The sequence below is a fragment of the Streptopelia decaocto genome (genome assembly GCF_964273445.1).
Source record: "Streptopelia decaocto genome assembly, chromosome: 3".
In the NCBI taxonomy this organism is placed as follows: domain Eukaryota; kingdom Metazoa; phylum Chordata; class Aves; order Columbiformes; family Columbidae; genus Streptopelia; species Streptopelia decaocto.
Window position 1 is genome coordinate 17,167,506 of NC_138656.1, and position 24,303 is coordinate 17,191,808.

The 24,303-nt window shown below is 44.4% G+C and overlaps 1 protein-coding gene across 1 annotated transcript; it reads left to right on the forward strand.

Annotated features, from left to right (window-relative positions):
- Positions 1 to 21,280: 21,280 nt before the first annotated feature.
- On the forward strand, positions 21,281 to 24,069 carry LOC309437827 (WD repeat-containing protein 43-like). Its single transcript, XM_082048575.1, has 5 exons — positions 21,281 to 21,298; positions 22,196 to 22,309; positions 22,763 to 22,832; positions 23,472 to 23,527; positions 23,623 to 24,069. Exons 2-5 carry the CDS (start codon positions 22,223 to 22,225, stop codon positions 23,746 to 23,748), a joined length of 339 nt encoding a protein of 112 aa, XP_081904701.1. The 5' UTR covers positions 21,281 to 21,298; positions 22,196 to 22,222; the 3' UTR covers positions 23,749 to 24,069.
- The last annotated feature ends 234 nt before the right edge of the window (positions 24,070 to 24,303 follow it).

Sequence of the window (24,303 nt, forward strand, 5' to 3'; positions counted from 1 at the left end):
GATTATTTTGGAGTGGTTTCAGTAGTTCCCTTGGGACATCTGGGCTGTCTGGGCTCAGAGGCACTAGAAAAAAGGTTCTAACTTACCTTTATACTGAGAGGGAGAAAGACTGAACAGGGGGCTTTCTTACCAGTCATCGCTGCTGAGCCATGTGAGCGCGTTGAGCAGCGCCTGCTGTGGGTTAGGGTAGGGTTTGGCTTCCTGGGCGTCCCTGCACTCTGGCTCATCTCCCGCCTTGGAGGAGTCCAGAGCAATGGGCGGCAGTGAGGTCGTCAGACATCAGCATTGCGTACCCCAGGGCGAGGCACCCTGCCACTGAGCAGATGGCAACCCAGTCCCCAGCCAGGATTACATATGCACGCAAACTAGCATTGATTCAGTGGCTTCCCTGCTGTCTGGCTCATTTTTCCAGCACCCAACCATCTCCCGTTCGTCGCCAGTTGGGCATCAGCTCCTTGTGTGAACCTGAAAATTGCACACACAGAGACAGCTCGCACATCTGTATGGGTACCACAGCCAGCTTGCAGATTCATAGTGCTGCAGGGCTTACGCTCACCAGGAGCCAGTGCTGCTCAGCAGGACTTGCTAACCCCAGGAGTAAGCTCCGGAGATGTGCACAAACCTCCCTGTATCATCTGCTGTGACCTGAGGCAGTGGGGACAGAGGGACCCTGTAACTTTCTGAGGAAACATCTCCAGCTGTCCCCAGCGAGCACCGAGCCTGAACAACCAAGTCCTGCTGGGCTTGGTTGAATGCACAAGGAGCAAGTGCCAGGGAATAGTGATACGTGACCTGCTGAGCCTGACAGCACCTCTGTTCCCATTTATCTCAGCTATTCTGGACAGCAGGCAGCTAAGTGCACGTGCATTTTAGCATACCATCGGGAAAGTAGTAGTTTATGGATTTCACTGTTTTCCGAGCGTGAGGAATATTTACTATTTCAGAGGTACCCATTGGCTGTATTTTGAAGATGCTGAGGTGAAATTTATTTGTCATCAAATGTACTTGTTTGCAAACTATGCAAAGCCTAAGCTTTCTCTTGTGGAAAAAGGCAATTTCTAGTCTTGATAGTTGTGAACAAAAAAAAGCCTTCCAAATGTGAACTGAGACTAAAAATATGTAAATATAGATGCAAATTGTTGGCAAACACAGTTTCTTGATGATAAATATACCAGGTATAAGAACAGTCAGATGACAGATGCATTTGTTATGAAACCTATTTATCATCAAAATCTTTGTAGGTCAAAAACTTCATGCATTGCCTGCAAAAGCTCATTTCCTAAAGTGTAGACGTAAACATCTGAGCTGTCTAAAAGTACTGAGTATAACTATTACATAGAATCTATGCACTACTATGGACTGTGTAGTGTTTTTATGCTACCTTACGTGTTCTACGAAGTACGGAGGAACTGTAAAATCAAAAATATTCAGATGGGTACTAATTTGGATGTTACCGATACCACTATCACTGACATCAGTGACATATGTACATATGCACAAGTATGTACATAGACACAACTATATTCGAGGTGAACGGAGAGCCATGTCAGGCTAGTTCTGATCAGTTTTGAAAATTGGAGTAGCATCACTAGGAAGGAGCATTCAAAATATCATTCTTAGCTCCCTTTTTCCTAACTCTTGGTGCTCAGGATCATAACATAAGGTAGGCTACCCACAAAGGAGAGCTGAGAATCAGTATGCTCACTATCTACTGCATATTTGTTGCAGGGAGCGAGCAGCCTGGGAGCACCAGCAGCCTCTCATGTACGTCTTCTGCTACAGAGAGCCACTGTATTTGGGTGGGCTGACCAAAATACAGTCGGAAATACAAGCACTGCTTGTTCCCAGTTTGCATTGCAGGCGGTGGGATGAGAGATGCTACAAGTCATTAAGCACTTCTAGGTGCAATAGAATGAATGTATCACTTCTCTAATCTCCATGAAGAGACAGCCCTTGCTGCGATAGTAGAAAAACTGGCTGGAGAGCCAGACAGCAGCACAGGCTGAGTGCCAAGACAGTGAGTGGCTAACTGATCATGCTGGTACACATATGTGCACAGTGAGCACACCCTGCCAGACAGTACTGGAGCTCAGTCCTGCAGTTACAGCTGCTTCCCAGCACCAGAGTTATGTTTTGGACTATCAGTACTGTCAAAAGCTAGAGCTTAAGGCTTTACCCCAACTTGATGCAGCTCAACTTCCCAATGGATCTGTAAGCACCAACTGCTCCAGTATCACTGAGCTGGAGTGGATCCAAAGGAGGTTTGCTCTCAGTCCTCTGAACAGGCTTTGGACCTGAGATCTTACCTGTGCTTGAGGAGTGAGGCAGTTTGTGCTCCTTGTGCTAGGTGCTGGTGTGGGGGCTGCAGGGGAGCAGGCTCACCTGAGGACTTGCGTGGGACTCTGCTGTCCTTGTTGATGACAGGGATGCTGGGAAGTGAGGGCCTGTTGAACCGCTTCCTCAAGGCAGTACCAGCGCTCTCTTTGCATGTATTGCTCATGCTGGGAACTGTCCCATTGACAGGCGGTGGGCCAAAGCCTGCAGAGACCACAAAGGACCTTCCTTGTAAGTGGAAAGTTCTGAACAGGGTGGCTGTGGGCTTGGAAAGGGCTAGAAGTCTTGCTGAAGCTGGGTAACATCTCTTTGTTATCCCAAACAACTCCAAGAATAACAGTGGCACACTAACATGGGACAATGATCACACCTCCCACCTCAGCACTCCTCACTAGTACTTCACAAAATAATAGCAAGAAAAAGAGCAGAGAACCTTGTCCTACGCCCTTGGGCTGAGTGCTGACACTTAAGTTTGCTGCTGCTGTGCTCAAGGTAGTGCGTGCAGCTGTACAATCAGAGCCTGTCAGCAGCAATTAAGTCAGCAACGCTGCTTGCTCATGTGGGTAAAACGTAAGCTCTGGCTAAGGGCTCCAGCACAGCTCTGTAGTGTGAGCTCCTCAGCAAGGAGTGGGGTGAGCAGGATAATCTGTCCTATCATGTGAGCAAGATATTTTGTGTTTTAATTAGAAACAGTTTGATTTTGTTTATTCCAGGGGCAGCTTGGTTGAAAAGCCTTCTATTGGACTCACCCATTCACCTTTCCCGGAGGCTACTCTCAATTAGAGAGTCTGAATCCCCAGTGTAGTTTGCAAGACAGAATTATCCAGTCTGAAAGACTTCATAGGAGAAGTGGGGAAAGTGATTTCCTGTGACTGCCTCAGTATGGGCTGTGAGCAAGACACATCATGCCTCTGTATTTTTCTTTGAAAAGTGGAAATAAGTCCTGTTTAAGCTTCCACTCAGATGCAAGTTTAACAGCCTTCCAGTCCAATTTCATAGACATTTGCAACACTATGTAAGTAGCAAGCAAGCAAACAAAAAGGCCCACAACTGTTGCAACCACTTACTTTTGTTGGCTGCATCCCTGGGGTCAATGTTCAGTGCAGGGAGCCGCAAGGACTTTTCTGTCTCCTCCTCCCTCTCCCTAAGCACAATCTTCCGCTCTCTCGTTTGCTGTTGGTCTATTGCATCCCTGGGGTCAATGTTCAGTGCAGGGAGCCGCAAGGACTTTTCTGTCTCCTCCTCCCTCTCCCTAAGCACAATCTTCCGCTCTCTCATTTGCTGTTGGTCTATTTTCTCCTGACCTGACTTGCACAAGACAACACGGATCTAGTTGCAATGGAAATAAATCATGGCACTTGAAAAAGGATGTACAAACCACACACAACACCTCATCAGGAACACAGTGGTAGCACGTCATCTTCTTTACTGCAGCTCCATATACATCTCAATAGTTTCAGAAGAATTCCTCCTTTCCTCATCTTGGCAGACAATTACAGCTAGTGATGTGTAACACTCCATTGCCATAACCTTCCACTGGTCCAAGGTGCTGTTTCTCAATCTATGTCAGGAAGCCCTGCTTGAACCAAGAGAGTCATAGCAGCGCTCCAAGACAGATTAAGAGCTCACCTTACCGTGAGCAGGTGGTTCAGTTCCTACAGGCTATGGCAGGGGAATAAAACCCATCTGCAATAACCAACAATGAGAGGTAATTTGCTGTTTCTTAACATTCATGGCCAGTAATTGCAGTTGCTTCTCACTTCCTTGCTTCTGAATGACTCAGCTGCTCTCTGAGAACCCAGAGTCCAAAAAAGGAGTCACGTGAAAACAAGTTGGAGGAACATTGGTCTTATTGAATAGAAAAACTGTGAATGAGATGGCTGTGAGATACAGCAAGAAGGGTAACTAAGGAAAAGCAAGGTCTTCTATTTTATTTTGCAGCCTTCCTTGCATTCAGCATTAGAATCTTTGCTTCTGTGCTTCCAAGCATGCACTGTGCACATGTTCACTAATGTGTAACTTGCCCTGCCATTCAGATCTGCTCTAAATTGGCCTCCGCACATAAAGAATGCTTTTTGCCTAACCTTAGCACCGCCTCCCAACCAGTAACTTCTGCACCAGGGAAAATACTCGAGTAATTGCTCTGTAGTTGTCAAACGTATTCCAAATAGAATCTGCTCCACAAGAGGGGAAGGTTATGATTTTCAGTGACATTTTGTGCTAAGCACTGAACAGTCATTGAAAAGGAAGCCTGCTCACCCCTGTCCTTAGCCCTTACCTTTTCATTGCTGATCTTGAAGTCATCGACACTCAGAAGGCGAGGCCTCTCACGGTGGCTTGTCTCCTTGGCCTGTCTGGGTGGGAGGCTTGGCAATGGGGCCACAGGTTCACGAAAACATCTGGCAGACTTCACATCACGAGCAACGCGTTGTTGGAGAGCAGGCAAAATGGGTTCCAAAGTCTGGACCTCTGATAAGACATGGATATAGATTGTGTATGATAACAGTAAGGAAGATATCACCTTTCCAAACAAATGGGGTACTACCATATTGCACTGGCAGCAGAAATGACATTGCTTTGTTGGCCACCAGACTCAAACCTACTGTGTGATAAAGGCCCCAACCCTTGGCTTCTGGTGAGCAGCTGTGTTTGACAGAGAAGAACAGAGAGATGGAGATCACCCTTGCCAAAAGGGTTTGTCTCTGTTCCTATCCATTTTGATTTTGGTAAACATCCTCTTTTCCCCAGTTACTAAAGAATTCCTGGGTTTTAATAGTTATATTTAATAGTCTTTGTAGAGGTAAGATTTAACATTTCTTCCTCTTTGCTGGAATATTTTTGAGGGCCTTGAAAGAAAAGCTTAGGATTGCTGGAGTGTTACCAAAAGCAGAATTGTGCTCTTGAAGCCAGATGGGGCCCCTGGGCATGTCCCCCAGCAGGAGTGGCCTGGAGGCTTGGCAGCTCCTGGGCCACCAGCACCCGCAGGACAGCGCCTGCAGATGGAAGATCCTGCGCTCCCATGTGCCTCAGCAACATGGGGAGTGGAGCATTCTTGTGGATCTCCTGGAGCAGAGAGGCCAGGGGTAGGCAGCCATGTCTCTGCCCTGTGGTGGGTCCCGTGCACAGACCCCAGCCCCCATCCTGCCTCAGTGCCTAGAATCCCCTGACCCTGCACAGGTGGCTTTTGGGCTACACGCTGCTCTGCAGGCAGGGCTGGGCTGCCCTGGCTGCAGCCTGGAGAGGGGCAGAGGAGGTACCGGCTCAGGCAGCACCAGCTGCTCCTGGCGAGCATCCCTCCAGCACGAGCCCAGGGCACCACAGGCTCTGCTGGGCATGTGTCCGCCCAGGCAGGAATGCTGGATTTCAGCAGGGGAGCAGCAGCCCAGAAGGGCTTCTTCCAGCCCTTGGCCTTGCAGGGCTGGGTGGAGAGGGTGAGCCAAGCTCCCGGCCCCCTGAGCGCCCTAGAGCGGGGTCCCCACCCCATGCCATCCCCACGATGCCTGCTCCATCCTGCCCGGGCAATGCGCCTGCCCACCGCCATGGAGCGGGGCTGTACCTCCAACAGCACAGGTGTTCTCTTGCTCTGGATCTTTGTGATTTACAATCACGGCAGTAGCGGCAAGGTGGGGCTGAGGTGGTGGGATCAAGTTCAGAGGGCTGGGTTGAGTGGCCGAGGTACAAGAAGCAGGAGAGAAGGGCTGGAGCGGGAGCAGGGCAAAGCAGAAGAAAGCGGGAAGAGACGAGAGGACGGGCTGAGGTGCGACGTGGGCAAGAAGGGGCTGTGTTGTGCTCATTGCTGGGGACCAGCATTGCAGGTGGAACACGGGCGCTGACATCACACCTCTGTACCACGGGCACTCCAGTGCGGGCTGGGCAGCAGGGGATGGGGACGAAACCCCTTAATGGTGGTTACGGGTGTACTAATCTGCCCCCTCCACCAAATTCATTATCCCAGCCAATTATACTCCCATGTTGCCTGAAGAGGGTCTTCCCAACCATCCCGTCATGCCTGGCAGCCATCCTCACCCCTCAGAAGGGTTTTTCTCCAGCTGGTTCAGGCAGTAGCTGAAGTTTCCCTCACAGTTAATGGTCATCCCTTTCCAGTCTCTGATCTCACTCTGCATCTGTACAGCACAGCTACTCTTCCGTGTAGGCATGAATGACACTGCAAGCGGAACCTGGGTGGAATCAAGGAAGGTATCAAGCCCTGGGGCGGCAAGTGAATAGAACTGGTGCCCAAGTCATCTTTTCCTCCATTCTACCAGTGGGAGGAAAGGGGACAGCCAGAACTAGATGTATAATGCACATTAACTCCTGGCTTTGTGGCTGGTGACATCCTGAAGGTTTTGGCTTTTATGACAATGGGACATTCCTTGAGGACTATAACTTGTCAGGGAGGGATGTGATCCACCTGTCTGGAAGAAGCAAGGGAATATTTGGCTGCAGGCTGGCCAGCTTGGTGAGGTTGGCTTTAAACTGAAGGACTTGGGGACTTCCTGAGTGTGCACTCAATCCCCTTGTCCAGATCATTGATAAAGAGATTAAACAGAACTGGCCCCAATACTGAGCCCTGGGGAACACCACTTGTGACCGGCCACCAACTGGATTTGGCTCTGATCACCACAACTCTTGGGGCCCGGCCATCCAGCCAGTTCTTGATCCATCGGAGAGTGCAGCCACCCAGGCCATGAGCTGCCAGCTTCTCCAGGAGAACGCTGTGAGATAGGGTGTTGAAGTCTAAGTACACACCATGCACAGCCTTTTCCTCATCCACTATGTGGGTCACCTTGTCATAGAAGGAGATCGGGTTGGTCAAGCAGGACTTGCCTTTCATAAACCCGTGTTGATTGGGCTTGTCACTTGTTTGTCTCATATGTGCTACATGATGGCTCTCAGGATGATCTGCTCCATGACCTTACCTCCACTGACATCAGACTGACAGGCCTGTAATTACCTGTTTCCTCCTTCCAGCCCTTATTTCAGATGCTGCCTTAGTTCATGCACAACCAAATTTTTATGTCCTTTTTCACAGGGTTTGTTCTTTATCCCTCTAATGGGAAAGCGTGTCTCCTCCAGCCGCAACGTGGCATGCCATGCCATAGAAGTCGCATGACATGAGAAGCATCATCATGAGTGCTGGTGGGAAAACTTCTTATACAAGAATATCGACACAATTTGAGTGTCAGTGTATGACTGCCCCATCCCGTACTATGGCATCATAAGGGAGTGCAACTGAATGATGAACTGACTCTGAGAGAAATAATGCAAGTCAGCTATATAAAGCAAAGCAAAGCATGCTGATAAATGAACATTCCTATTTTGCTTTAAAAATGCAACTGTGATGCTGCTTTACAAAGTATTTAGGTGTATTGAACTTAATGTAGTATAATAGCAAAGCCGAAGGCTCCCATGTTTTCTCAGACTTAAGAGTAAAGTTACTTTGTGGAGAAAAATCACCCTGGTGTAGGAAAAATTTATTAATTATTGAGTGAAAAATAAATGGTCTGTCAAATTTCTAAATTTCAAATCTGGTATTTGTTGCCTTTTACCAACTTGTTTTGTTTCTAGGACTGATGTGACTGCTTTTTCCCAGTATTGACTGTTTCTTAATGACTTTTGTTTGTAGCCTTCTGTAATAATTTATCCCATGGTCGCACTCAGTTATTATCTACTGACTCATCATAGAGTTTGTTTTACAGACAACATTCACTAGTGACAGTGGTTGGAGTTTGTGGTTTTTTTCCCAGCATTTAAGTGTAGAATGGATTTTGATGCCTTTTTAACTCAGAACAGTATTTTAAACATCCTCTTGGAAAGTTCAAGATGTTCTTGGGGACAAAGACATAGCCTTTATTGACCGTCTTTTCATGCAGTTCCCTGTTCTGTTGGGAATAGTTATGCAGAGTTGAAGATCCACAGGTTGTCTTTGTAAGGAAGAAAAGTTGGCAGTGAGGCCAGTGGTTTTGGTTATCCTGTTGATTGGAAAGCCTTGTGTTCCTGAAAACTGGAGACATCAAACACCATAATTTTTTTTTCCACAGCTCATGTAGGCCAAAAGCCACTTTAGTCTTGTTTCCGGGCCACTCCCAGTACTTACTGAGCTATGTTTGATATTTGCTTCTTTCTGTATGTGATATTCCTGGGTTTTTTTTACTTTTTGACTCTGTTTCACTAATCTGTACTGTATCATCTTACAACCTTTATCCTGGAATGACTGCTGAAGGGTGGTTTTGCCGATCCTTATTCCCTTTTGCAAAAGCCACCAGTATTATGCAAGTCCCATCCATTTTCTAGGGAATGCAATTCTAGGATTATTTTTTAATGTTGTAGAAGAGGCATAAGCTCTTTATGTTTTCATCAACAGAAGGAGAAGGAAGGGAGAGAGTGTTCCTCCAGCTCATTAATCAGAATGAGAATGAGAAATGGAAACAGCTTCCAATTTATTTGCTCCAAAGTAAATCTATCTAAATATCAGTGCAGTTATGATAGTGAAAAAAAGGGGGGGCGGGAATCAGGAAAAAAGCCCTGTCAGTAGCTTGTCACACTCTGTAGTAAGGTATATGGGAGACCAAAGATATATGTACTATGGCATTTCTGTAATGAAAACTTGAGCAATAAAAGTATCTTCTGCTATGTCTTAGAAAAGGGACCCTCAGAGGAAACACATTAACAATATTTCCCATTACAAATTATTATTGCATATTCAACTATTGTTTCAAAGGAGAATTTTGTCTGTTACAGGGAAAGCAATGAAAGATACAGTTAGTATTTCTTCTGTAAGCATAATTAAGATTTTATGCATCTGGATATATTAGTTCTACCCTATAAATTTAAGTTAATACTTTCACAGAATGATGAGCCAGTTTGTTATAGGATACTTGATGGACTTAGGCATGTAGTTTGGGTTACACTAATAGTGGCTGAATATATTAATCTCTTCACTTTCACTGTGCTTACATGGAAGAGGACATCCCAGTGTGCCAATGAGACTTGCTGGATATATCTGGTAGGAGGTGGTCTCCCACACTGGATCTACAGACCTCATGTTGTAGAAGTTGAATATTACCAAATAACAGTATTTGTGTTCTAAGTGAAAACTGCATTTTTCCCACCATGCCTAAAAATTTTGAATTAATTAAATGCTTTGTTTCATCCACTCCCCTCTCTCCATCCAGGAGGGATCTGTGTGTGAAAAGTTGGTTATTTCCGTTCCTTTCTTACACCATAATTAATTTCATGACCTTACACAGGTGATCCCAGTTGTCTTCACAACCATTTGGAGAAAAAGTTTCAATTATCATTGAGAGTTTCTGTATGAACATGCTGATAGCAGAAAGCTATTTCTGTGTTGTTGGAATGATGACTTTTCTCCTTCTTTCTCTAGTCTCCTTCCTAGAGGAAGAAGTGTCGTCTCTTCATCTTTAGCTACTGTCCTCCCCTGACTGGAGAGCCAAGTGGTCCACCACTTTGTTCGCTTTCTGCTCCCAAGAAACGCCCTCCAGCCCTTCTCTGAGCTGTGTTTAGCTGGCTCTGACCACACACCTCAGTTTCCAGCTTCTGATTTCTGAATGAAATTATTGATATGTACTTGCACTTTGGAATTTGGCTTCAAATATGTGTGAAAGTGAGAGAGAAATTATTTTTGTAGTGTGTTCGTTTCGGGGTGTATAAATTGAAAAGTCTTAGAGACAACCGTTGTTCCAAAGGTCGCTTGCTGCTGAAGTTCCTAGTTCTTTGTTTGCTCCATTAAGAATCAGAAAACTGAGTGAAGGGAGAACTGGGTGCTATTTCCAGTTTCTGCATTAGCTTATATAAAAGGCAGGCGGAAGAAATAGTGTTTTATCTTAAGGTTCTTCACTTTGGCAGACTGTCAGGCTGACCTAAGATTAGATGAGGTCAAAGTAACATCTCAACACTTTGACCGGCAAATCACTCTGAACTTACAGAAGACCTAGGCTGACATTAGCAGAAATCAAGAGATGCGGTTAACATGGGTTTCATTCTGCTGTTATAATTGCTGCATTCTGGCAGCACTCCAGTGTCTCGCCCTGCTCACCTTCCTTGTGGTCTGGCAGGATGGGTGCTGGACATAGTTGCCTTGGAGAAGGCTCCAAAGAAGTGCTGTGCAAAGCTTGCCTTTTCTGTCTTACCTACCGGTCGCGTTTGTGCCTTAATGATGTTGCATCAAGACAGTAGGATGTCTGATCCATATCAGCAACACCATTCCTTCATTTATATTTGCATTAAACTTATGTTAACAGGATCATTAACATCTTACTGATACTATAGTGTTGCTTTAGTAGCATATTCTCAAAATGCTCTCCTTGAAAGAGATTTGCTAAGTACTGTATTGCTAGCTGGAAATGATTCTAGGAAGCCCCTGAAACACTCTCAAATTAAATGAAAGTAGTTAATTTTCCTTTTTCTTACATTGAGATAGCAAGCCATAGTGTCACCCCCAGTATCCTGTCTCTATATTCAAAATTACAGTGAATATTTTTCCTCTTCACATTCATCTGGCAGAGGATCTGAGCCACTCCATTTATTTGCAGTCCCATGTGCTGTCAAGAAGGTATGAGCCCCAAAAGTTCTGGAGAAACGAGGGTGAGAGTGACAGTAACTCAAGTGTTGATTTGCCATGAGGTTTCCCATCCAAAGTAGGTTAATCTTGGAGCTCAGGTGTGAAGGGGGACGTCTTAATTAGCACTGCACTAAAGACATACTGTGATGAAATGATGTTATTTACTTTTGTAGAGGTAACGTGGCTGCCGGTCTATATAGTAAGTACAGCATATTACACAGGTGCTTATCAGTGTCCAGCTGACTAGAAATGAAACAGCATAACTCAGAAAATAATGTAGGAAAGGTTTTTGGGTTTCCTCCTTGATTTATTTCAATATTTCTAGTATTTAGAAACTAGTTTTTTTCTGTGGTATTCATTTTTCTGCAAAACAGAGAGATCAAAGAGGGCTTTTTTATGAATACTTTGCTGTTTCTTTCACAATTGCTCATCCATGACTATTTGTAGTAGTAAATGTGTTTATAGTGATATTCACAGGAAACAGGTACAATCTGAATAAAAGCAATCTGATTTTAAAAGATCAAATAGGTGCTGAAAACACACTTGTTGCTTTCTTCTGTAGATTATAGCCTGTCAAGTGTGGATGCTGTAAGGCTGAATTCATCAGTGTGTGTAAAACACTTAAAGAGGCTGGCAACGGGAAGAGTGTCCTCAAGTGTGCGTGGCATCAGTTAAGTGGAACATGAGGTTTCTAATGTATAGGAAAATGGGTATCTTATGCTGTGTGTCTTCAATGAGGTAGCATCAGGTCTTTCATGTGTCCATTTCAAGCCCTCTTGATTATGAATCTGTCCGTAGAGTTTAGGAGTCTTTCAGTCAAGTCTGCAATCATCAGCCAGGAGTGCAGCTCTGTTTTAGATGTGTTTTGCTTTCCTAATGTGCTTTGAAATAGGTGGAATCGATGACTGCATTTATGAAGTATTTTTACATCTATCTGTTTTTGTATCCACTGTGTGGCAGGTAAGTCTGGAGAGAGATCCTTCTCCCCCTCTACTCTGCCCTGGTGAGACCACATCTGGAATATTGTGCCCAGTTCTGGGCCCCTCAGTTCCAGAAGCACAGGGAACTGCTGGAGAGAGTCCAGCGCAGGGCAACAAAGATGATGAAGGGAGCGGAGCATCTCCCTTATGAGGAAAGGCTGAGGGAGCTGGGTCTCTTTAGCTTGGAGGAGACTGAGAGGTGACCTCATAAATGTTTATAATATATAAAGGGTGAGTGTCACGAGGATGGAGCCAGGCTCTTTTCGGTGACAACCAGTGATAGGACAAGGGGCAATGGGTACAAACTGGAACACAAAAGGTTCCACTTAAATATGAGAAGAAACTTTTTTACGGTGAGGGTGCCAGAGCACTGGAACAGGCTGCCCAGGGGGGTTGTGGAGTCTCCTTCTCTGGAGACATTCAAAACCCACCTGGACACCTTCCTGTGTAACCTCATCTGGGTGTTCCTGCTCCAGCGGGGGGATTGGACTGGATGATCTTTCGAGGTCCCTTCCAATCCCTGACATTCTGTGATCCTGTAATTCCCCATACCATCTTTGGTGGAACAATTTGAATCCCAAAATGTCCAGTAAGAGAAAGACTGATGCAGAAGGAAGGAAATTTAATGATAGATGGGATGCAAATATGTGTTTGTGTTTCAAGGACAAAAACCAGTATGTCTTTTGTGTTATAAGACAGTGTCGGTGATAAAGGAGAAAAATGCACATAACTGAATGGCAAGCACGAGGCCTACAGGCTGAATCCTAATCCAAATTACATTCAGCCCTTTGAAGGCGATGGTGATGTGGCCCCCAGTGAAAATGAATTTGACACCCCTGTGCTAGAGCAACAAATAAGTTACTCTAATATATGACATGATTTAGCTATATGTAATTTAATGCTTTGCACTTCAGCAACAACTTTCAGGTCAAAAATCTGGAGGACTTGATCAAATAATAAGGATTTTTATGAGATCTTTTCTGCTGTCTTAGAGATAGCTGATTAGATCAGCATGCTAAGGGACTGATCACAACTCTGTATTCAGAGCCCAGCAGTCCTGTGTCGCAGTTGTGTGTGGCAGTGTCAGACTTCTTCATTTCTGAGCCGTTGTCCTGCTGAATGCTTGCTCTGACCCTTGAAGAACTTTTTTCATCACATTATTTATATTGCTCATATTTTTGTTCTCTGTGAGTGCTGCTTCTTCATCAAACAGCTGTAGTTGGGGTCCCAACCTTCAGCTCTTTAAGTGCTAAAAGGAAATTTTGTAATGAGAGATTTTATGGCTTTAGTCTGATAAAACAGAACAACAGGTGGGGTCACTTCACTGATCAGGGTAATCTGTTGCCCAGAGCAGGTATGATGTCTTAAAATATCTTCCAGAGTTCATTGGGAAATAGGAATAGAGATATTCGTTTGCATGAAGAGAACCTGCCCTAATTTTGAATATTGTACAAAGCATGACATTGTCCTGGTTTTGTTAAAAACAAGTTTCTCTTTTAGTGATTTTGCCTGTCAGCTAAAGCCTTCATATTGGCTGCATTTTCCTGAAGAACCAGACATGTTGTGGTAAACCTAGCAATGGAATGCAAACTTATTGATAAGCACGGATGGACATCTCGCAAGAGGGGCGACGAGAAACCGGTGACCAAGAAACTGACCAACTGTGTATAACATTCCATTCACGTGAATACTTCATATAAAAGTGGGAGATCACGAGGATCTCGTCCCTTTTTGCCTTTTCCCCTCTGCTTATGGCCGACATTAGGAGAGGACTTTGCTAGTCGACCCTGCGAACCGAGGCCTAGTGGGAGACTGAATCCAGCTCCGGTTGGCTGCAGAGTCCAATCCAGGACTTTGGGTGCCGGCTCTGCAGTTGCTGAGCCTTTCAAGATTGGTTTTGTATATTTTGTATTATTTTCTCTATTCTTATCAGTAGCATTAGTAAAACATCTTTAATTTTTTCCAACTCTCTTCTCTCTGTCCTTCTGTCCCTCCCGATCGCCTGTCCTTAGTGGGAAGAGGGGAGAGGGAGGAGCTAAAGGGGGAAGTGGTGGGGAGAGGAGGTTAACAATACATCTGCCAGGGTTTTTGTTGTCACCCCGCAATCAAAACCCTCGTCAGACATTTATAGAGATTCCAAAATGTTTGCTTCTTAGAGAGAGTATAGCACTCTGCACCACCACCACCACAGAGGTTGGAGCTGTTTTGTGCCTTCAGACAGACTGGAGGAGGCTGGAAGATAAGCTTGTAACAATTCCATATTTTAGTAGTAGTATTATTATCCATTTATCTTGATAAAGCGAGTGTAATCCCTTCAACAAACTATCAGTGCTAGTGCTGGACTCTTGCCAAGTGTAAATACAGATTGCCAGGACTAGTCAGTATGTTGACATGGATAGAATATTTTCCTAGTAGCTGAATACACTGACTTGACCTTTTGGCATGTTCTTTTCCTAGCACTGCTCATAGCCTTTGCTGTTGCCTTGCCTGAAAAGATGGTAGACTTCAGGTGATAATTTTATAGCATAGGGAGGGTTAGGTCAGACTTGGGACCACTAGCTAGCCCTGTGTCCCTATTGCTCCCTTTTGTACTCCTCTTTCTCCTTGCACAGGGACTCTTTGTTTCCCTCATCAAAATAACAAATACAACTCAGTAATTAAAATTAGGAGACCAATCCTAAACATTCTGTGCAGAGTCTCTGCTGCTGTAAAGACTGTAAGATTACCCTGGATCTCTACTCATTATAACAGCTATTGACATTCATCTCTCTCAGAAGCTGTTGATATAAGTGCCAGATCAATCCAGGTTTCATCAAGTAGGACAAGTGGCAGGAAAGCCCTGATCTGGGAAGACAAGCAACACCAGTGGTGCAGGCATACAGTTATAAAGAATGACATTTTGAAGTCTGTGGAGCTCTCTTTTTATTCTTTAGCTCTTTTTCACTCGTCATTATCAGCTCTCAAGTTCAGCATGATTCTTCAGCAGAAGTTGCATCTTCACAGCACAGAGTGCTGGTATTGAAAACTTTCATGTCCTTGTGTTACATGCAGTTTCTTCAAATCTCAAGTGGTCTTTGGAAATTCATTCATTCATTGTTCCTGACTGAATCAGTGGAGATGTGTCCACTTGCAACCTGCCAAATTAGGTATCCTTCCTTTCTGCTGTTTCCTTTCTCATTTCTGGCGTGTAGTATAGAGATCTCACACATGGCATTCAAATAGAAATGCATACAGCAATTTTGGAGGGCATTTAGCCTTCTGCATTATGTTCTGCAGGCTGCCAGCATCCTGTGATGGATCCAAGCACACAGGTGGTAGGATTGTGTTGATGAGCAATGTGGCTTGCCCTCTTTTCTCATGTGGACTTGGAGAGTGAGCCAAGCATGGGAATTGGACCAAATGTGGAAGATGAGATTTGGCTTTGTGCGTTATTGGGAACACAGGCTAGATCAGATCTTTCTCAGTCTAATATTGTGTTTCCAGGAGTGGAACAGGCTTTTCGAAAAACTTCGCATTAAGTTGATGCTGGATTATCTGCTTTTCTACATCTTAGATTTTATCCTGCTTTCTTACCCCAGTATTTTCTATAGCTAAAAACTGCTTTAGGCTTTGAAAGAATTAGGTTCATAAAAGAATATCTTAGGAAAGTTTTGGTTTGTCATTAATTCATTTTTTACCTTTAATTGTTGTATGTTGTAATGAAGACAACACCTTTTCAAGTGTTAGGTGTGTGTTTCCTTGTCAGGCCTTTCTCTCCCGTCCTGCAGAGCAGCCTGGCATATATCCTTGCTCACACCATAGACCCACAGCCCAGACCACTCTCTTCCCCGTGAGTGTCAGCCTTGAGATACTGTTCTGCCTGGCTCATCGCTGGGATTTTCCCATTCAAATGGTGTTTGCAGTGAGGTGAGTATTGATCCCTCTTTCTGCTAACAGAAATTCCACTTTTTTGAGATGGAAGTACAATACAGATTGGTATATTTCTATCAAAAATTTTGTTCTGATACATTTTCAATTTGAGACGAAAACACCTTTAGCCAGGTAATTCCCAACAGAGTGTCTTCTTAACAAATGCTTTTTATTATTTTTAATATTAGGTACTGTTATAAAGATCTAGTCCTTCTCTGACTAGGTAGTTTTAATGCCATGTATTACAAAAGACAGCTTGTTTGTTAGTATTACTTGTCTCCCAGATGTAATGTTTGGAAGTATGAATAATTGTCATTACGCTGGGAGGAGGCTTTGAGTTGTGACAACTGTTACAGCTGTGTGTTGGTTTTATGAGGAGCGAGTGAATGTCTGTGCAATGAGTTAACAGCTTACTCTGCTCCCTTTCTCCTGACATGACTCACTAGAGCATTTCTGTGTGCGCTGCTGCCACTTCTCTCCTCAGTTGCTGCTTGATTGACATCACTCTGTTTGAGCTCTCCATACACGTGTTACTCTCTCTGTACTGTACAATTTTTGTTGTGGCGCTGGTGCTGACAGCTTTCAGATTCTCATGTGAGATTCCCCTGAAAGAGGATCTGACTCATAGACCCCTCCAGAGATCCATTTAACGCACTGAATAAAATTCAAGTACCTCTTGATGCTTGTTAGCATCCTCTGTCTGACTGACTAGGATCTGACTCCTCCTTAGTCTTGATAATGTTTGTAATATTACATGTGTACATGGTATATCACAGATTTACATTGCTCCAGGGTCCTAATTGCCTTTTTTTTTTTTTTTCTGACCGTGTCTCCATGAAGAGCTACAGAGTACGTGGTCTCACTTTACACTGTGTCCTTAGTGTGCAAGAATTTATCTGTTTGCTTTCTTAGCAATTCATCCTTTTGCAATAATATGTTGTGCTCTCTGTTTTGCATACAATTGTACAATGCAATGCAGTCCAGTGTCATTGACTGAGCTGGGAAGAAAACGAAGGTCTGTGTCTGGCTTGGCTGTTGACCTGCTCCATGATCCTGAGCAAGGCTTTTGATCTTAATTTCCTCAGCCTTGAAGAACATTAGGACCTTGTTGAAGAATATGTGGTGTTGTAGCACCCAAATTATAAACATTTGGCTGCAAAGTCTTTTGGAAATGTTGGAGTGCTCACATGTAGTTTTGAAATGACACCCTAGTGAGACCCTAGATAGGAGTTATTTCCTTTCACAGAAATCATAGTCAGGAGGTGCTATAAAGCACACCTTTGTATCTGCTAAGTCTGCCTGAATTTTTGGTTGGCCAGCTAGCAATGTCATTGGGATTTTCACACCACTTCCACGAGTTCCAACCTCACTGTCTGTTGACTGTTTTGAGGGCTTAGATTCCCTACATAGATCCCCCAAGTTGAATGATATCCTAATCTTGTGTCAGTTCTTGCCTTCAAGTCAAATTATGAAGCCAAAATAGTGGGCATTTTTTAAAACATTGACCTAAGTAATTAATCCAAAATCATATCAAATCCCAGCTGGAGATGAAAGACTAGCAAATGTGAAAGCCAACAAGAAGGTACTCCAGTAGTACAAGGAAGTTCAGTGGAAGTATTTGTCCACTGGTAAAAGGAATAGGCAAAAGTGATGGATTTTTTTTTAACCTGAGTACAAAGCCTGGTCCAAGACCTATGTGCGTGTGAGTACAGCTTGGAAGTGAGAAGTGAGGCCAACATCAGAGAAGCAACAAGTCAGGGACTGCCGTACAGAAGGTGCATGTATTCAAATCCATAGAGCTGGATGGACCCAAGCATCCTGAGAAAGCAGGCTGATGTGCTTGTGGGGCTGTCTATGATGTCTATGACAACTTATGGTAATTGGAAAGGAGGCCAGCAAATTCACAATGACTGAAAATAACAAGTGTTATGCCAGATTTTTGGAAAGGCAAGAAAGTGGAGGACCTGGGGAACTCATCAACCCCATTCCTGTCTGCAGAAAGGGCACGGTGCACATCATCTTAGAATCTGTTTGACTAGATGACTTCCAACCAACATTTTTATGATTCTCTTGTCTGCAAATGGAACCCTGATCTCTGATTTTTGTCTCTTCATTTCAGCTAAAGCTCTGTTTTTTTTATCCCCAGCTGTGTTTTCCTAAATGTTATACACTCATGATGAGCCTCAAATTGATGCTGTTCAGAGTAAAAATACCTGTGAACTTTCAGAAAAGTTGGATCAGGTCTGAAGCTACACATTGCAGATTAGGTGGTCTGTATTTCCACTTCATTATCCTTAGCAAACCAGTATTCAAAAGGGATTTTCTTTCTTTCTGTGAGATCATTGAGTCTGAGTTTGTCCAGTATCTTGGAAGAGAATAAATGCAGCAAATTTAGTATCTTGCAGGGGTCAGAAAAGACTGATCTCTTTTCACTTTATGATGCTGTAGCAATTATTTATTGTATTACAGCACTGCTGGGTTGTATCTCTTTCCCAAGCATTGTGTAGCAACGGTGTGCTGGAGGCAGATCACAGAACTAGTGAGATCAGTAGACAGACACATCTTATGTTCAGGTGATATGCAACTAGGAAACATACTGCATTAAGAATATTAAGTTTTATTTTGCCTATTACATGTTACAGTTTCATATCGTTAAATGTTTCAACGTATACTTAAATGCTAGTGGCTGTGAAATGCGGAGAGGCTTCTCAGTTTAATGAGAAGGACACTTCTATTGCTGTTTGTACACTTTGATTAAATAGAAGATACAGAAATTTAAGTCTGATTGTGTTTTCAGGATGACATAATTAACAATGATTTGCTCTTTTCCTAATCCAGTGAATACCTTGGAGAGATAATATTTTTTAAATGCCAGTGTGCTCGGTGAAATGAAGCCAGTGTAATCATGCCAAAAAGTGAAATTTGCATTCCAGGACTGTTTCCATTAATGCTAAACTGCTACCCTGGCAATCTCAGGCTGTAGTTCCTGAGCCCCTGTGTCTCACACATCTTTTACTGCAGTATGGAACGTCAGGTGGCACAGGAAAGTTCAGGCTCCTGTCATCTATATCAGAGCTAACCAGTCCTGAGTGAATCAGCTTGCATGTACAATGAAAGTAATTAGTACAAAAATGTGGAGATGCGCTGGAAAAGTTAGTGCCAAGGCTGATTTTCATCCTTACACTCCTACGCCTTTCCTGATCTTCTTCTTTCATACCGACCTCAGTACAAGCTGAGCAGGTACAGCCCAGGCTCCCAGACTGGTGGCACCTGCCTCCGCATGGCCGAACACCCTGTGGCCACTTGGCACGGGACTGGGTCTGGCCGGCCGGCCCAGCTGAGGGGACAGGACTTTGCCACACGGGCCTGCCAGGGTGTGCAGGTGGCACCAAGCAGGAGTCAGCGCGTGTTGTGGCTGCAGCCCGGGTGAATGGAGCTGTCACGCTACAGTCCACATCTGAATGCGTAGATGTGCTACTCAGAGAGGCTCCAGCGGGATACCCCCCAAAAGGTGATGAACCTCTTGCCCTTTTGGGCAGAGGGAGAAGACCTGAGACAGCCCCTGCCCTGTCGCTGTTGGGCAGAGGTAGGGAACAGAAAAGATGATGAGGGTTGGAAGTTAGTTCCAGTTCGGGGCCTTGGGCAATCCCCCTCCCTACCTGCTTTGCTTCCCCAGGTGCCCCTCCATAATAGGTTTGAGGCCCTGGATCTTGAAGAGGAGGTAGGTGAGGATGTGGTGCAAGGCCCACCTACGAGGTCACATAGAAAGGGGCAGTTGACCCCAAACCTCAAGACTGCCTCAAATAAGAAAGAAAGAAAGGTAATTGTAGCAGGCAATTTGCTTCTGAGAGGGACAGAGGGCCCAAGTGCAGAGCTGACCCTCATTGTAGGGAAGTGTGCAGTCTACCTGGAGCTCGGATCAGGGACATCACCAGGACGCTCGACAACCTGATGCACCCGGCAGACTACTACCCACTGCTGATCTTCCAGACAGATGGGGAGGAAGCTGCATCCCGCAGTCTGAGGGGAATGAAAAAAGATTTCAAGGCCTTGGGACGGATGGTAAAAGAGTCTGGGGCTCAAGTGATTATCTCTTCCCTCCTTCCAGTTTTGGCTGATGATATGGGATGGAATAGAAAAATTCAGTTTGTAAACAATTGGCTACAGGACTGGTGCTACAGGCAGAGCTTTGGGTTCTTTGATAACGGCTGGTTTTACAAGACACCAGTCCAAACAGTGATACATGGGAAAGGTTTATCTCGCAGGGGCAAAAGGATCCTGGGGCAGGAGTTCGCAGGGCTCATTTGGAGAGCTTTAAACTAGAGTTGAAGGGGGATGGGACTGTAGCTGGGCTTGCATCAGTAGGGCATCACTCTAGAGTTCATGAAGGCTGGGAGGCCTCCCATACCCGTGAGGTGGAATCAGTGTGCTCACCTCGCTCTCTGAAATGCCCGTACACCAATGTGTGCAGCATGGGGAATAAGCAGGAGGAGTTAGAATCCTGTGTTCGGGCAGAGATTATGACCTGGTGGCAATTACAGAGACATGGCGGGACAGCTCACATGACTGAAATGCGGTCATGGGTGGCTATGTCCTTCTCAGAAAAGACAGGCCAGCCAGGCGTGGTGGTGGAGTTGCTCTTTACGTGAGAGAGCAAATACAATGTATTGAGTATTGTTCAGGCACGGATGAGGGGCGAGTCGAGAGTCTATGGGTGAAAATTAAGGGGCAGGCTGCCAAGGGTGATACTATTGTGGGTGTCTATTACAGGCCACCAGATCAGGGTGAGGAAGTTGATGAGGCCTTCTACAGACAGCTGAGAGCAGCCTCACAGTCACAGGCCCTGGTTGTCATGGGGGATTTTAACTTCCCTGATGTTTGCTGGAAGGACTACTCAGCCAGGCAGCCACAGTCTAGGAGGTTCCTCCAGTGCCTTGACGATAACTTTCTGATGCAAATGGTGGAGGAGCCGACTAGGAGAAGTGGACCTCATCCTCACGAACAAAGAGGGTCTGGTTGAAGCAGTAAAGGTTGAGGGCCACCTTGGTTGCAGCGACCATGGAGTTCAGGATCCTGTGCAGCAGGAACAGAATAGCAAGCAGAATCGCAGCCCTGGAATTCAGCAGGGCAAACTTTGGCCTTTTCAGGCAATTGCTAGGGGAAATCCCATGGGCAAGGCTGCTTGAAGGTAAGGGGGCCCAAGATAGTTGGTTAGTGTTCAGGGACTCTTTCTACCGGGCACAAGATCAGAGCATCCCGACACGTAGGAAGTCAAGGAAGGGAACCAGGAGACCTGTGTGGTTAAACAGGGAACTGCTGGGTAAGCTCAGGTGGAAGAGAAGAGTTTACAGATGGTGAAGGAGGGGCTGGCCACTTGGGGAGAATATAAGGCTGTTGTCAGAGGGTGTAGGGAGGCAACTAGGAAAGCTAAGGCCTTCTTAGAATTAAACCTGGCGAGAGGGGTCAAGGACAACATGCATCCTACCTTTCCACAGTAAGTATTTTGCATTAATGCTAATGCGTGTAACTAAAACTAGATTTAAATATTTAAATATATGTGTGTTCTTCCTTCAGGAATCTGTCTTCTGCTCTCCTCATATGGCATTGCCCAAATCAATGTACAGAAGGCTATACTTCTGCCACTTTTGCCAAATTGCTGCACATTGGTTTAAATTGTTTGTCTTAGTCATTCGTGACATAATTATAGTTATCCTGAAGTCAAACCAAGATAACTTATATCATACCTGTGAGAGTTAGGGAACAAAATTACTGTCAAAGAGTAATCTAGCCTGTGTTGCTAAATCTTGTAGATCTAAATTTGCCTTGTTGTTGTAATGTTCATCTCAAGGCCGTCTTGGGCATGACTAGATTTATAGGGTAGAAGTGTGCCAAGTTGGCAGGGTAGTAAGTAATGTTGTAGCTTCTGTCCAGCCTTGCTTGACAAGTGATGGATAAAGCACACATGCTTGGTTAAGAAGAAGGCATTTTGTCACTGTTGATCCTTTCTCCCATTTTTTATAGGATTGCTGCGCATCACAACTTGCACACTTTGCTGAGGCTGCATTTGTACACTGGTGTATATTTGGTTCCCATTTGCACAGCTTTCCCAATAGTGCTTCAGTACCTGCTTTACAGCAGTGGCTGTGGAAAGGAAAAGTAGTCTAAGAATTGCCATGTTTTGAAAGTAGTTGCGTTTCTAAACATGGCTAAATGTTAACTGATCAGGCTGCAAGTGGTTTCTGTGAGCCTGCAGCTCTCCCTTCTGTCTGCAATAATGTGAGCAAGGATTGCTTGCCCCAAATGTACAAAAGTAGTTTAAAATTTAAAAAGAAGACATTTCTGATGTGTTGATTAGCAGTTTCATTTTTCTTTGTCCTTCTCTTCTCCCAAGTTGCCAGACCTTATTCCTCAGCTGGGAATGCTATACCAGTTAATGGAGAGCAGAGTAAAAACTTTGCAAAAGCTTTCCCGTCTTCACGGAAGACTCTACATTCTTGTCACCCAGGTGAGTCCCAACTGAATAACATGGGACGTGTAGAAGTATTGTTTGCAGACTTAACCTCCTGTTGTGATTACACCTGATGGGACCTGTCATCGGGAACTTAACAGAGCCGCTGTACAGCTATGCTGGTAATGCTCAAAGCAGTCCGCTTAATTGACTGTCTAGTCAGTCTCTGCCCACCGAAAGTGTTTAGTATCTTTTTCCTGCCGAATGCATCCGCTAATCCATGAGAGTTTTAAAGGGGAATAAGTAGGAGGTACTGGGCCGCTTCAGAGCAGATACCTCTAAAATTTCACTTTGTCCTTCATACTTGTTTGGCTGTTAAACAAACACTACAAATGAATTAATCTGTGTTAAACTCGATGCAGACTTCCATTTAAATTGTTATGAGTTTTGTTGACCTTAAAGGCTGGAACATATGATTGCATCTAAGGCTAATCTGCAAATTCCATTCAGGTTGCAGCATCAGAAAAAGCTCAGGATGTAGCTGACGTTAATCAGACTGCAAAGTTGGTGTATGAGGATGGTAAGTGTTGTATGCCATGTGTAGCTTCGCTCCTGAATTCACGTGAGGGCTGGTAATTGATGGCCGTTCATCATGTTCATGTGCTTATCTGTTAGTGTACGGTCTGCAAGTAGAGAGCTTTTGTGGCAAGTCCATAGCGGGAAAATCAGTGGTTAAAGATGCAGGCATCTTGTAGTTGGTTGTTCCTTCCTTCCTTCCTTCCCCTCCTTCTCTTTCCTTCCCTCCCTCCCATCCCTGCTTCACAATTTAAGGAATCAGTTAATGGGAAGTTCAGTATACTGCTTAACTGGCAACCCCAAATTTCTAGTGTTAGCTGCCCTTCAGCTAAGGTAGATACAGTCAAGACACTTTCATATTTGGATCAGCAGGATGCCAGGGTAGTGGATGTCAGTGTGTGTGGAGGTACACTTACCATTTGACCTTTATTTCTACTGCAACTTCGTACTGCATAATCGTAATGGAAGTGACTTGTTCCTATTTAATGTTGATCAACCTATCAACCTAATCATCAGGTAGAATTAGTTTTGGAATTAAAAGAACATGGTTTGGAGATTCAGCAGCATGTGGAGTTGGGCTTTGTTTGCACAATGACATTTTAAAGTTTGTTTTTCTGACTGAGGAATTGTTTTCTCTTTGCAGAATCCTCAGAGGAGGAAGGCTCAGATGATGAGATGATTGCAGATAGAGACTCTGATGTAAGTGGAGTTGGATCAGATCTTCTCCCATTTGCATGTAATAGAAATTATGTGATTGTCAAAGGTTCAAACTTTCCTGTTTATTTTTTCCTCAGGAAAACTGGGATGGAGATGAAGAAAAAGAGGAGCAATCTGATGAACAGGACATGGACATGACTGTTGAAAAGGAAATCAACGGTGATTCTGATTTGGAACCAGAAAATGAAAGTGAAGAAGAATAACAGCACAAAAGAATAATTTTAACTGTTTAAACAAGTGGGCCACCAACCTCTCTAATTCTGGATCATCTTGCAGAAAGGTGCCATATTTGCATATAGGGAGTGCAGACTCGTGCACAGCCTGTGTGCAGAGGCACGTGTGGGGCACTGTGCATTTCCGAATCCAGAATGTTTAACCATGGCAGCCTTCTCTCGCCCTGTTTCCCTGCGCTTACTTATAGAAACATTTCTTCCACCTCATGGTCAGATTATGCTTGTCATGTGGACATGCATTTGTATCTCAAGTGAAATAAATCTGCCACCGCTGTTTGTGTGGTAAACTTGGTTCAGCTTTACATTGAATTTGTTCCAAATATTCAAAGATCAAAGTCAACTGGTCTGTACCTTCTTTCCATGCTTCAGTTAGCAATAGCAAGTGGGCATCCTGCTGCATTTTTAAAAAAAAATGAAAAGGAAAAAAAAAGATATTTTTGTAAGATGTAAATTCTCTACTGGAATTCTTTTATTTCCCCCCATCCTCCATTCGTTTAGTTACGCCTTGGCACTATCTAAATGCCA